Genomic DNA, 13966 nt, shown 5'->3' with positions numbered 1-13966 from the left:
GTTCATTTGCCTTAATTTTTACTATCTTGTTTGTTTACTGAGTAAAATATCGCAAATGGTTACATAGCTTATAACTATGACTTCTCACTAAAGTCATAATTATACATTTTATAACAGAAAATTTACCATACTTTCACTCTAATAACACAAAATAACTATGGACAACAATTTTAGAGTTTTTGGCCAAATCATCTCTTAATTATATTCTAAAATTAAACCACACGAAAAAACAAAACTGCTAAAATAGAAAAAAATAAAACGTGATCATTGGAATTCAAACTGGTGTCGTGAAGCTTAATTTCAGGGGAATTTGCCATTACTCTGTCAATTTTTCCTCGTCATTGAGGAGGTTCAAAATATATATATCTATAGAAATAACAAAATAATTACCTTATATACATTAATACATAGTTTAAGTTTATCCCGAAAGGTTCAAAATTTCTATTAAACCCCTGAATCCGACATGGATCCACCGTGTATTCAAGGAGTACATGATAGCAAGCTACTAGCTATTTTCTTTCATGTAAATACGCAGCGGTCCAAGCTTTTCTATTTGTTTTGTACTTTTTATTCTTTTTTTTCTTAATCTCTCTTAGAGATCATTATTATTATATACAAATTTTGATCTTTCAAAAAAAAAAAACTTGAACTAGTATATATATGATTCTAATACTCCTTTTACCCAAATTTATGTAACAATTTTTGTTTAAATTAATTAATTTTTAAAGTTTAATTAAATTAGATTAATTTAATATTTTTAATTTAAAATTTATATACACAATAACTATATGATAAGTATTAGCAACGGTAATTCTCCTTATATCAATATGATGGAAAAAATTTATATAAGGTTCACATAGTCTGAATTTTAAGAAGTGAAAAGTGTCACCTAAATATAATTAGGACAAAAAGAGTACTTTTTATGTGATTTTTAAATATGTTACTTCTATTTTTTTTAAAATATAGTAACTAGCTCTTGTCAGTTTACACAACAAAAAAAGGCTTTTTTTTTATTTTTTATAAATTACCTTCTTACTTGAATTTGTCTTGGAAATAAAGGAACAACTATATATATTTTCTTAAAATACTCTGCTTCTGAAGTTGAGGATGAAAACCTCCCTTCCTTGCCCACTCAGTTCAGTTAAAATGGTCTGTTTTTATTTTTACTATTAACTAAGAGAATAATGAGAGCAAACAAAATAGGGGATTTGTAGATTGATCAACCGTCAGTTTTTTTGAAAGTAACTAATTGAAGAATGATTTTTGTCATTTTTGTTCATAGTTATAATTCAAAGGATATAATTTAAATTTAGAGTTAGTTAACAAATATTTTTCAACAAAATAATTCAAAAATTCAACTCCAGTATATGTAAATATTTTTACCCTTTTTATTTTAAATTTAATAATTATAAAGTTAACTAAAAGAGAACGATCCGACCTGATAGAAGTTCATATGTAAAATTGGGCAATACTGAAATCACATATTTTTAATGCAAAATTACAATCTATCCCTTAAAAGTTCATAATTACAAAAATCTCTCAAAACGGATACAATAATATAAGCGCTGATACATTAAACTAATGCGCGAGATACATTAAGTATACATTACATTTTATACATGATACACTAATCTGATGCACGAGATACACTAATCTGCGCAAGATATACTAATCTGATGCGCAAAGTACATTTAATACATGATACACTAATGTGATGCGCGAGATACACTAATGTGATGTGCGAGATACACTAATGTGATGCGCGAGATACACTAATGTGATGCGCGAGATACATTGATGTAATGCGCGAGATACATTAATTTGATGCGCGAGATACATTAATTTGATGCGCGAAATACATTAATGTGATGCAGAAAAATGAGGGTTTTTGAAAATTTATAAAACTTATAGGGGATAATGGTAATAAGTAAGCTAAAAGGTGGGATTTCTGTAATTAATCCTAAAATTAAAATACTACTCCCACCAAATAATATGTTCGATGTTTTTACCTTTGATATACCACTAAATTCTTACTCTCTATCAAATTACTTCTTTCTTTTTTTAAACCACCTTAATGGTGATGATTAGACCTTGCCTAAATTTTGTGGTATTATAACAAAATATATAATTGATGGATTGAATATTGGAAAAATTATGCGATAAAGTAAATTTATACTATTTAAGATATTATAGTTATAGTATGTTATAATTATCATTCGCAACTAACATTAATCATTAATTATGTAGACTGACTTTGAGTCGTATAATTAACTGTATTTGTATAATTCGCAACTAGCAATTCTTGTTTTGATTTGTATTTGTATACGATAGTTTATGTTTGTATATGATGATGATTTCGTATGACTTTTCAGTTTTATCACCATATAATAAATTCAATCTTTTTGTGTATAACTTTTTAAAGTTTGCATAAACATGTACAGTAGTTTTTAGATTTTGTATAACATAATTTATATAATTAATTTGTATAATATAATTTGTATAATTATTTAAAGTTCATATGTTTATCTTTGTATTAATTTGTTATTTCAAATTTTATCATATTTGTATAATTTCAGACTTTATATCATTCAATTATACAAAAACACGTGAATTATATAAATGTAGTTGCGAATTATACAAATAAGAGGTGAATTATACAAATAATTGTCCTCTCTCGCTTGTCTCTCTCCTCCCTCTCCCAGTCTCGCTCGCCTCTCTCCTTCCTCTCCCAATATCACTCACCTCTCTCTACTCTCTCCCAATCTCGTTTGTCATATATACAAACGCATATGTATAATACATAAGAGAAAATACATTAAAAAGAAAAAAGAAAAAACCCTGCACTTGGTCGAATAACTTATTTTAGTACTTAAACTATACGGGTGTTAAAATACCCCCTTAACATTTTTGAAGTGAATTAAAAACCACCCTGAGATTATTATATCATTCTCACTTGTCACATCATAGCCATGTCAGCACCACGTCATTAATTAATTTTTCATTAATTATTTTAACAAATTTTTCTTCAACACTTCTTAAAATTAATTTACACTAAATAATTAATTACAAATGCATTTTCTAAAATTAAAGTATAAAATGTGGATCCATTTTTATTTCCCTCATACCCAGCCCCCACACAGCCACTTTTTATTCCCTTATACCCAACTCCCACCCACCCCCTTCACTTCTTTCTTCTTCCTTCTTCTTCACCATTTGTAACCCTTGTTTATTCATTTTTTTCCTGTTCACAATTTTCAGCGAGCTCCACAATATCTCCTATTTCTTTTCCTTTCTTTGTCTTATTCGGTGAACTAATAATTTTTTTTAGCTTCGATGAAAATCGACCCAAAATTTATATGAGAGAAATTGACGTCAACAATTAGATGTTGGTGTTGAATTTTGTGGCTTACTAAAGAAATTGTGAAATTGAAGTAGTTGATAGAGTTAAATATCAAGATGGAGGAAAAAATGATGCTTAAATGGAGAAGAAGCTTTTGGGAAGACAATAAAATAAAGAGAAAATTTAAAAATTTTGTGGGCCAGTAAAATTATTGATATAGTTTAATAAAAGTTAAATATTAAAGAAAATAACATTTAAAATATTAATTATATACTGACCTATAAAAAATGACATGTGTATGATTTTATAATTTCATTAACTTTTAATTCCTTCACACGCTATAAGGTCATGAGTGAACTTACTCTATTTGCCACATCATCTCTTAGAGTTGCATTTAATTCACTTTAAAAATGTTAAGGGATATTTAAATGCCCGTTTAGTTAAAGTGCTAAAGTAAGTTATCGGACCAAATTTAGGGGAGTTTTATGTATTTTCTCAATATACATTTATCTAATCGATATAAATATGAAATTCACATCTCTCCCACTCCCCACCCTCTCTTGCTCGCCACTCTCCAAATCCCGCTCAACTCTCTCCTCTCTCTCCCAGTCTCGCTTTCCATATATACAAATACATTTGTATAGTATACAATTATCTAAATGCTATAAATATGCAATTCACCTTTCTCCCACTCTCTGCCCTCTCTCGCTCGCATTTCTCCTCCCTCTCCCAATCTCATTGTTCATGTATACAATACATATGTATAATATATAATTATCTAACCGATATACATATACAATTTACCTCTCTTTCACTCTCTGCCTTCACTCGCTCGCCTCTCTCCTCTCTCTCCCAATCTCATTAAGCTCCTTCTTATTACATGTAGCCACGAATTGTCATTATCAAACTATAGATATAGAAAGTAACTAAACTATTTTTAAATGGCTATATGTGAATGTTCCTGTTGCGTATTTGTCTAAATACACTTGCAAGATGAAAAGTTAAATACAATAAATTCCCGAGCTAAATATATTTCCTATTGAAAATTAATTTATTATTAAAAATAAGTAAAAACAAAAGTATTCAAATATTAGAGGAAGGAGTACCATATGATTTCATCACGTTCTACATAATTGATAATGTTGCTTCATCTTATTTGAGCACGTGGCCATGCAATTGCGCTTTGTGTCACAAATTATAGTAAATTATTAATTTAAATTAAACTATTGTGTTTCTATTTTGCGGTAAGCATTTCATTTTTTTGTCATTTGATTTTATATATAATTAGATTTGTCATTTTCACTATATAAGTACTCATTCGGTATATAAATGTATAAAATGTATTTGTGTTTGTGTAAAATGAGAGGAAGTGTATATACAAATAAAATTAAATATTTTTTTGTCCCTTACACTTATAATTATATAAATACAGATCTTATTATACAAATTTCAATATATAAATGAATTTACACAAAGCTGAACAATTTGTATAAAATTACATGTATTTAGCGAATTATATAAATTAAAAGCTTCATAACAAATACAAAAATTATTATAAAGCATATTATACAAACTTTAACTATAATATACAAATATAATTTTTATATTTATTATACGCGAAAGTTATTCTATAGTGGTTATTACTTAGCCACACTAACTAGCTAAATATGTAACTGCGAGCGTCTGCCAAAATATCCTAAATTCACATGTTTAGTAAATGCTCCTTCCGTCCTTCCTCCTTTCTTTTTATTTCCTCCTTTTCATATTATTTAAAAAATAACTTGTAAAGTTTCAACTTCCAAAAAAATTATCAAATTTAATACTAATGGATAATATATAGATAAATATATGATGTGTCGAAAAGGAATAAAGTAAAAAGCAATAAAAATACGTGTTTTATTCATAATTTCTTAAGAGACGCGAGAGAAGGAAACATGAATTAGTAATATAAGAGAGTGAGAGAAATTAAGTATAAGGTTTTTCTAATCATGAGTAACTTTTTTTTTTGTAGGAATCTCCGCATTATTGTTTATTCACTTCAATAAATTTACATTCCTGTCGTTCTAGCATTTCTGTTTGTGTGAAATGAGCAAAACAAAAGTAGAATTAAAAGACATATAAAATGAATAATAAAAGCAAATTTTATATGAGCAACAATAATACATTTAAAAGTCATGCAAAAAGAGTGTCTTCGACGTAAATGGTTGTCCCATACCTATGCTTTTCTTTCCATGCTCCACACCAACTATTAAAACACCAATAACATTTTTATGACTGTAAGTGTTCGAATCGTGCATCTCAATTTATTATGTATTTCATTAAGACCGTTAGAAAAAGTAGGAAGTATAATTGAAGAAGAAGGTGATTTTATGGCGTGAAGAAATATCACTTCTCTCATGAATAAATGATTTTTCATTTATCGTATACATATTGAAAAAAATACAAGCAACTCCCTTCGAAATACAACAAAATTTTTGTATATATTCGAAGATTTTTCTAAGGCTATTTTAGAAAAAAAATTATATATATAATTTAAGAGACGATTTTCATAATAGTCGACTTTTCATAAAAGATCGTGTTCTTTCAGGTGTAATGTGTATGAGAAGAATTACCTAATATTTTTTTTTCTTCAGTTGAGTTTTGAACCTGATATTTTAAGAGTCTATCACTTTATTAATCAGTATGTCATAAAGCACCAATAATATTTTTGTAGCCAACGACTCTTTTTCTCTTTCTTTTTTGGTTTAGCCCACGAGCCATAATCTCATTGTAAAGAAAATAGTTCCCACATTGTCAGTGGATATTATTACGATTAATATCTGCTGAAATAATGTATTATGAGTAAGGGTCTTCACGAAGAACCAAATCAAATCAATTAAAGGAATTAAAATTAACATTTTTTGGTTTGGTTTAGTTTAGTTTGATTTTGGCTACTCGAGCGATTTGGAATGAATTATTAAGATCTTTAGGCAGGTTTTGGTTTTAAATTTTAAAAGTCGACATCATTATTTTATTTTATTTAATTTGATTATGATTAAAATTTTATTAACACATATTTAAAACTTAAATGTAATAACACACTTATAACTACATGCATATTTTATATTTAAAAAATTACAAAATTTATGATACATATATATATATATATCCAATTTTACACCCTTGGTTCGTATTAGATATTTACCTTTATAATGATTGAAATTCTTTACCTTTACTTTCCAATTTCATTTGTAATTTTTATTTGATAATGCCGAAAAATTATTCCATGATGTTCAAAATAACTTGATTTTAAGTCCATTAATGAATTATCATGGTATACCATAATTATATCTTTAATATTTTGCAAATAAATTATTTGAAAGTAAGAAATATTATTATATTTCTTAGAAAACCCAATTCTTGAACAACGTAACACAATTTTCCTGGAAGAAGCTATATAATACATATAATCTAATATGCGTTTGGAGGTATATGTCATATATTATATCTTTAAAAAAATGAATAAACCAAAAAATTCAATAAAACTGATAAAGACCGAAGCAATAAAAAACTAAACTTAATTAATTAAATTTATTTTCAATATTTAAAATATAACTTAATTAATTTAATTTTCTTTTAGTGAAAAATGGATCCAACAATAACCACAAACACCTCTAATCATGAGATGATACGTACTCAAGTCCTTAGAAAAGGTGAGGTGTTTGCTAAAATCCACACAATCTATCTAAATTTTTACTAATAACAAAATAAAATCTCCAACAGAAAAAGTGCTAGCATCAAAGTTCAAACATTAACATTACCTTATTAATTCTAAAAGGATAAATATTGAACCATCTTGATAAATTATTGGAGAGAGATAGGCATATTGTAGTAAAATTATAAACAGAGGAATAAAGAGAGAATCATTAGTGACATTTATACCAGTCAAATGGTGCAGTATGAAATTGCTAGTACCAATTAAGTTCTGTTTTAAGGTTGGCATATAGTCAACATGAAATCTGATATTAATATGTTATTTATAACCATGAAATGAGAGCTACCAAGTATTATTTTATAATATATTTAGCCAAAACTTTTAAAATCAGTTTAATTTTTTAAGATTTTTCAAAAAATATATGCTGTAAGTAATTATTTGTATTTGACGGGAAAATGTTAATTTTGGTCGAAATTATTATTACGATACTAAACTTTATAGAGGACCTTTTATTGCACTGTACTATTTAATAGTGTATTTTAAAAGTATATATGTCTCCACGTGAACACATTAATATTTATAATTATGTATTATTTTTTATGTCCACTTGAACACATATATATCTTTAAAATATACTATTAAATAGTACGAAGCTAAATTAATTCTTTTCAAAATTCAATATTGTTATAGTCCATCAGAATTCAAATATATTTCAAACTTTTTTCCAATATAATATTTATAAGTATCTTATACATATAATATTTATTATTAAATTTTTTAAACTTTTTCATAAGGCGAGAGTGGTGGTGGTAAGTATTTATCAAGAGAATCTCCGTAGCCCTTAGACTAGGAAAGTGGAAGCATTAATTTCCTTTCGCCTCATTATTCATATAATAATTTGGATATTTAAATAATGCAATTTGATGAACACGAGTACAATGGTGAGACAGCGTTGAGAATATATCCATTAATAAAAGATGTGTTTTTTAATCATTTAAATTTTTAAATGGGATAGGAAAAATGACAGAGATCTCACATTTAAATTGCTATAGCATATAAATATGAATTTTGTATTTGTTATATGTGAAAGTTGTCCAAAAAAAATCATATGTTAATCTTAAGCTCAAATATGAAATGTGTTGGGAATATAATTAATTATTTTTATAGTTCGACTCTAAAAATAAAAATCATGACAAATAATAATGAACGGAAATACTAGTATTATAACTCAGTCCTTGCTTATCTGTTCGAAATATCCATATTTCTTTTTAATTCTCAATGTCTCTTTTGAATTGATTAATGTCAAAATGTTGAATTAATTAATTATATAAACTCTTCTGTATTAAAATATATTAATTACTATGCATGGAAAAAAATTCTTTCAATTTTAGAGAATATATGCTAGAGTTTTGACCATAAAAATGAAATGATTTGATATAGTGTTCTACTAGAATTCAAACACCAAATTGTTCTTTAAAAGCAATATGGATCTAATAAATATTGAAATTTGAAAAGGTATTAACCAAATGACTCAAAAAATATTCATTCTCACATGATTCAGAATCATATAAATAATTATACGTACCTTATATTTTCTACTTACTCTAATAGAAAACTAATTAAATAGAGTTTTAATTATTGAATTTGTGACAACATGATTAATTAAGAGAATCAGAAACAAAATGCAAATAATGAAATCTTATATTATATTTTGTTTATCGTGATGCTAGTAAAATTTATATTGATTTGGATTGACAAGTCAAGCTGCTTTTAATTGAGTTTTTTTTTTTTGTTGTTGGTTTACTATATCGACAGATAAAATTTCATAATTAAACAATCAAATTTTCATGTTAATCTCATATAGTTATGAATTCTATGAAAATTCAATTAGTTAGGATTATTTTCACGATAAAATTAGCTAGAAATTACCGATAAATTTTTATAGTTAATTCCTTGTAGATGGCAAATGGCAACTAGGTGAAGTGAACAAACTTATGTGGGCAAATTCTTAGCTCATGTTATTTTCATAAACTAGTAGTGGGTTGGGCTGCTCACAACTTTGACAATTTGAATATCTCATCTCAATAGGAAAAAGCAGGCTGATCCATAGCAACATTCAAATATAACCCAACAAGGAAATTAAAGAAAATACATAGAACATTATAATAAGTTTTAACAATACAGTGGATCCACTTGACGAATGATTCCTCCTCCACATATATTATTGATGCTGACATGTCAACACACTATTGGTCTTGGAGACTCAACTTTTTAATTTACTGAATAAGGTCATTGCTATGCTTTCAAGTTATAGGTATCAAACCCTACCAAAACAGTTATAGTGTGAGTTGTAAACCTTAAGCTCAATTGGATTGGTGGTTGACACATCATAAAGAAAAATTGTGGGGTCCAATTTGGTTTTGAGTATTTTTCCATTATAGAAATTATATGAGCTGGTAAGGGGCTCTGTCTAAGGTAGAAAATAACTAAATATGGTTAAATGGAGCATTAGCCCTAGGAAAGCAATTTCGATTTCTCATAAATACAATGCTTTTAAACAACTGTAAAGGTTAATAATAATAATAAATAAATAAATAAATAAAAAAAGTGAAAAGGATTGTTATGTTACATAGACTTTAGGTCTTTGAATCTAGGTTCTTTTTTTTTAAAAAATAAAATAATTAATGATCCACTATATAAATGGCTCATTCTTGCATTGTTTCAAAATGTGCTTGTAAGCTACATACAAAGAATTATTTTTCACTAACTAACAAGAGTTAGAGAATATTGTTTATTTGTATTCTGATTAGAAGAGAATATGACGACTCACTTGGCTTTTGTATTTGGCCTCCTAGGTAAAAGAAAAACACAATATATTTATTTATTTATCATAGTTTTCTCGTTTTATTCATACACACTTCCACTCTCTCTCCCGCCCAAAATATTTCAAAATAGACGTACCAAACCTAGCCTCCAAAGGGTAGAAAAGTTAACGGGTTCATTTATCGTTTGAAAGACTTCCACTGATATTACTAAATTATAATATTTAGTTATTCTACGTACAAAGACACTGTGTCTATGTTATTTTATCTTCTCTTTTAGTGCTATTGCACCAAACTTTAATGGATTTCTTTCATGGAAATTACCTCGTTTCATTATATTTTCCACTTAGAAACATTCGTCTTGAAACACATTTCACATATAGACAAACATTATCTAGAAATCCATTCTTGGATTTGATTTAAATTTCATGCTATCCTCGTTCTAAATACTATCACTAAATTGGATTTTTATTTTTTATATATATATTTTAGGCAACATTGTCTCCTTCATGGTCTACCTTGCTCCAGTGTAAGTATATTCTCAGCCATGCAACGTCAATGCTTCTTAATTTCTTCTTCTTTTTTCGAAAATAAAATCAACTTAACGTTATGAATTTAATTAAATATTTTGTTAATTTCAGGCCAACGTTTTATAAAATTTACAAGAAGAAATCAACAGAAGGGTTCCAATCAGTTCCTTACGTCGTTGGATTATTCAGCGCCATGCTTTGGATTTACTATGCATTTCTTAAACCTGATACAACTCTTCTCATTACCATTAACTCTGTTGGATGTTTCATTCAAACTTTCTACATTTGCTTCTTCCTCTTTTATGCCACCAAAAAGGCCAAGGTACGTACTATAACATGTATAAATAAAAATAAACTCGATATTGTACGTTCAAATATTATTTTACTAACCATTGAACTTTTTTTTTTACCTAGATGGACACGATGAAACTACTACTTTCAATGAACGTCGTTGGTTTGGGCTTAATCATTTTTCTAACTCAATTTTTCGCAAAAGGCTCTAACCGTGCTCAAATTGTTGGATGGATTTGCCTTATTTTTTCATTTTGTGTCTTCGTTGCACCTTTGGGTGTTCTCGTAAGTATCTGAGCTAACTTGCACGTATCTTAATTATTATTTCCATTTTCGTTAAATTCACATTTATTTGAATATTCTTTTTGTTTTGAATGCAGCGACAAGTTATAAGGACCAAAAGTGTGGAGTATATGCCATTTCAACTATCATTTTTTCTAACATTAAGTGCCGTTATGTGGTTTTTATATGGTCTACTACGTAAAGATTACAATATTGCTGTAAGTTAAAAAATATGAAACTTTAAACTTTTAAATTTTTATTTCTTTAAATGTTCTAATGATTTCTATGTTTTATTTTTGAAATAGATACCAAACGTGTTGGGATTTAGCCTCGGAGTGATTCAAATGACTCTTTATTTGATTTACAATAACGCAAAAAAGGTGACGAAAGAAGTGAAATTAGAAGTAACAGAAATTGTTGCTGATGATAAAGAGCTTAAGCTTTCTGAAGAAATACTAAAAGATCAAATTATTGATGTTGTGAAGTTGAGTGCAATTGTGTGTTCAGAAATAATTCCAATGGTTACTGGTAATGAGCTGAAGAATGAAATTAATCTGCCTCAACTTAATGTGATTATTAATGAAGACATGATAATTAAGCCAAAGGCAATCATAGAGGCCTCTTAATTATTATCATGAAGTCTACAAGTTTGGTTAATTAATTAAGTGATAATTATCTAATTAATGATCATGTTATTATGTACTACTTGATAATTATTAGTCATAGGTCTGATTGTGTTTGCCTAATTAAGTTTGATTATGTCTTTAGTGTTTTGATTTTATTCTAATTGTATCTAAATTCTAACGTATTAATGAATGAATCTTTCTATTCCAATATATATTAGTATCTTTTTTTGTTTCCCATATTCCCTTTTTCTTTTCCTTTTAAACTTAAAAGTACTATTATCCAGGTTTAATTTTATTTTTTTAACTATAAAAAGAGCGGCATAAATCCGTTTCAACTTTAATTTTGTCTCTATATAGAGCTGAAGTATATGGAAATGACAACTATATAGTAGTATTATTTTACGTGTTTGGCCATGCAAAAATGCCTCTTATCTCTCAAGATATTTAACTACATTAAATTAAATTAAATTTAAGAGAAGAAAACAAACAAAACAAAATTTGACTCCAGAAAGATGGGAAAGTATTGATTATTATCAGTTACACTTTGTTAGGCCGTTTGTTATAGTGTATAGTATTATATCGTATTGTATATATGTTAAATTAAACAATTAATTTTTTATATGGCGAAATTTTATTTTATTTTTTTTAAAAAAAAAGAAGAGTGTCTAATCATAATTGCTAGCAATTACAAAATCAGGGTGTTTATTTAATATTTACATTGAAACAAAACTAATTTTTTAATCAAATAAAAGAAAAATCTCAATTATTCACCATAATTAATGTTCCCAACTCGTGCTTAAGAATGTTGACTTTACAAAAGTGATATTTTTTTCCATTTTTTGCATATGTTTTCAGGTCAATTTTGAAACCCCACTGATCTTTTTAATTACAAAGGCCTAATAGCTAATAGCAACCTTAGTGACAAATTACCTCAAGCTTACAAATATTATGCTAAAAATTGAACTTTACACTTGTTCTGTTGGTCTCATAAATTAGCAATTAAATTGACCCTTAATGATTCTTTTCTGTTTTTTTTTTTACTCGTTATGTTAATTTATAATATCCTATTTATGTAATACATCATAAAGCATGTTTGAATAATGACAAATATCTTGCGCGACACATCCAGCATAACAGCACAAAAGATGACAGTGACTGCACCAAAAGATTTTAATTTCAGCTAACAATTTTTAATATCATTAATGATTAACAATTGTTAAATATGATTTGCATTAAATTTTGTTATTAACTATCGGCGTATATGTTTTCAATTCTTTTTTTTTAAAATATCTCTAATAATGTTGTAGTTTATATCTTAAAAGGTTACTAAACTATGAGAAATTATCTCGTAAAGTTACTAAATTTTAATTTGTATCACTAAAATCACTCAACTTAATTAACAACTTCTATCTTCTAAAATCATTAAACAATATTTGTCACTATACTGAATCTGACATGGCAAAATAAATTAATGTGACAAGATGTAGATGACAAAATGCATTTTTTTTCTTAATAGGATTAGTTACATCAGTACATATTATGACTATCATCATAACAATAACAATGTATCAATCTGAATAAATTAATATCGATCACATGAATTTTCAAATTAATATCAATTACATGAATTTTTACCGATCGTATCTATCTCTAACAAAAAAAAATATCAATTAGCATTTATGGCAGGCAAAGGAGACATAGATATAGGGTAATGTCTTTTTATCTTTCAATGAACTCTAAATCCACTTGTTCAAGCCCTTTCACATTTGTGAATAATTTTATTTTTTTTCAAAGCACTTAATGGTTTTGATATATTTCTCCCTTCAAGAGATAGCTCTTTAGTAGATGCCAAAGCCAAAAATGGAAAAATCCTTGAAGATTGAGATTCTATGTATAGTGTTCAATGACTAGAAAGCAAAAGATATTTCAACTTGAATATATGGTCCACTATATCATATCAATGTCTCGTGCGTATTTGGTGACAAAGTTTAGGAATATAATTCATATTCTTCAAGTACAATAATGTATATGCATAGCCAATCATGTTGGTCAAATTTTATGTTACATTTTTGCTTTTAGGTGACTAGTGTTACTATTCACAAAGAACTGATGGTTTTCAGATTCATTTTTTCTGGTGGGGTCATGATTAATTTGTTAGAACAAATTGTCTATGCTTAGAATAAATCAATTTTTATCCTTAAAAAATTGATCGGATCACGTAATCATCTCATCTGAAATTTTAAATTATTACTAATAAAAATGGCAACGAATTGAATTAATCATATATGAACGAGTCAAAATGAGTTCACGAAAATGAATAAAATATCTGACTCATTCAAAAAATGGATACCCGATAGATAGTATGGATATTCAGGTTATCA

At 27.1% G+C, this 13966-nt stretch overlaps 1 protein-coding gene across 1 annotated transcript; it reads left to right on the top strand.

Moving 5' to 3' along the window:
• The first annotated feature begins 9760 nt into the window (after nucleotides 1-9760).
• Nucleotides 9761-11705, top strand: LOC107013936 (bidirectional sugar transporter SWEET14-like). Its single transcript, XM_015213812.2, has 6 exons — nucleotides 9761-9889; nucleotides 10349-10385; nucleotides 10498-10708; nucleotides 10801-10962; nucleotides 11058-11177; nucleotides 11265-11705. Exons 1-6 carry the CDS (start codon nucleotides 9853-9855, stop codon nucleotides 11583-11585), a joined length of 888 nt encoding a protein of 295 aa, XP_015069298.1. The 5' UTR covers nucleotides 9761-9852; the 3' UTR covers nucleotides 11586-11705.
• Nucleotides 11706-13966: the final 2261 nt, after the last annotated feature.

The sequence above is a fragment of the Solanum pennellii genome, chromosome 3 (assembly GCF_001406875.1).
Source record: "Solanum pennellii chromosome 3, SPENNV200".
NCBI classification, from domain to species: domain Eukaryota; kingdom Viridiplantae; phylum Streptophyta; class Magnoliopsida; order Solanales; family Solanaceae; genus Solanum; species Solanum pennellii.
The sequence above is the reverse complement of the archived record's forward strand: the minus strand, read 5'-3'. Positions and strand labels throughout refer to the sequence as shown.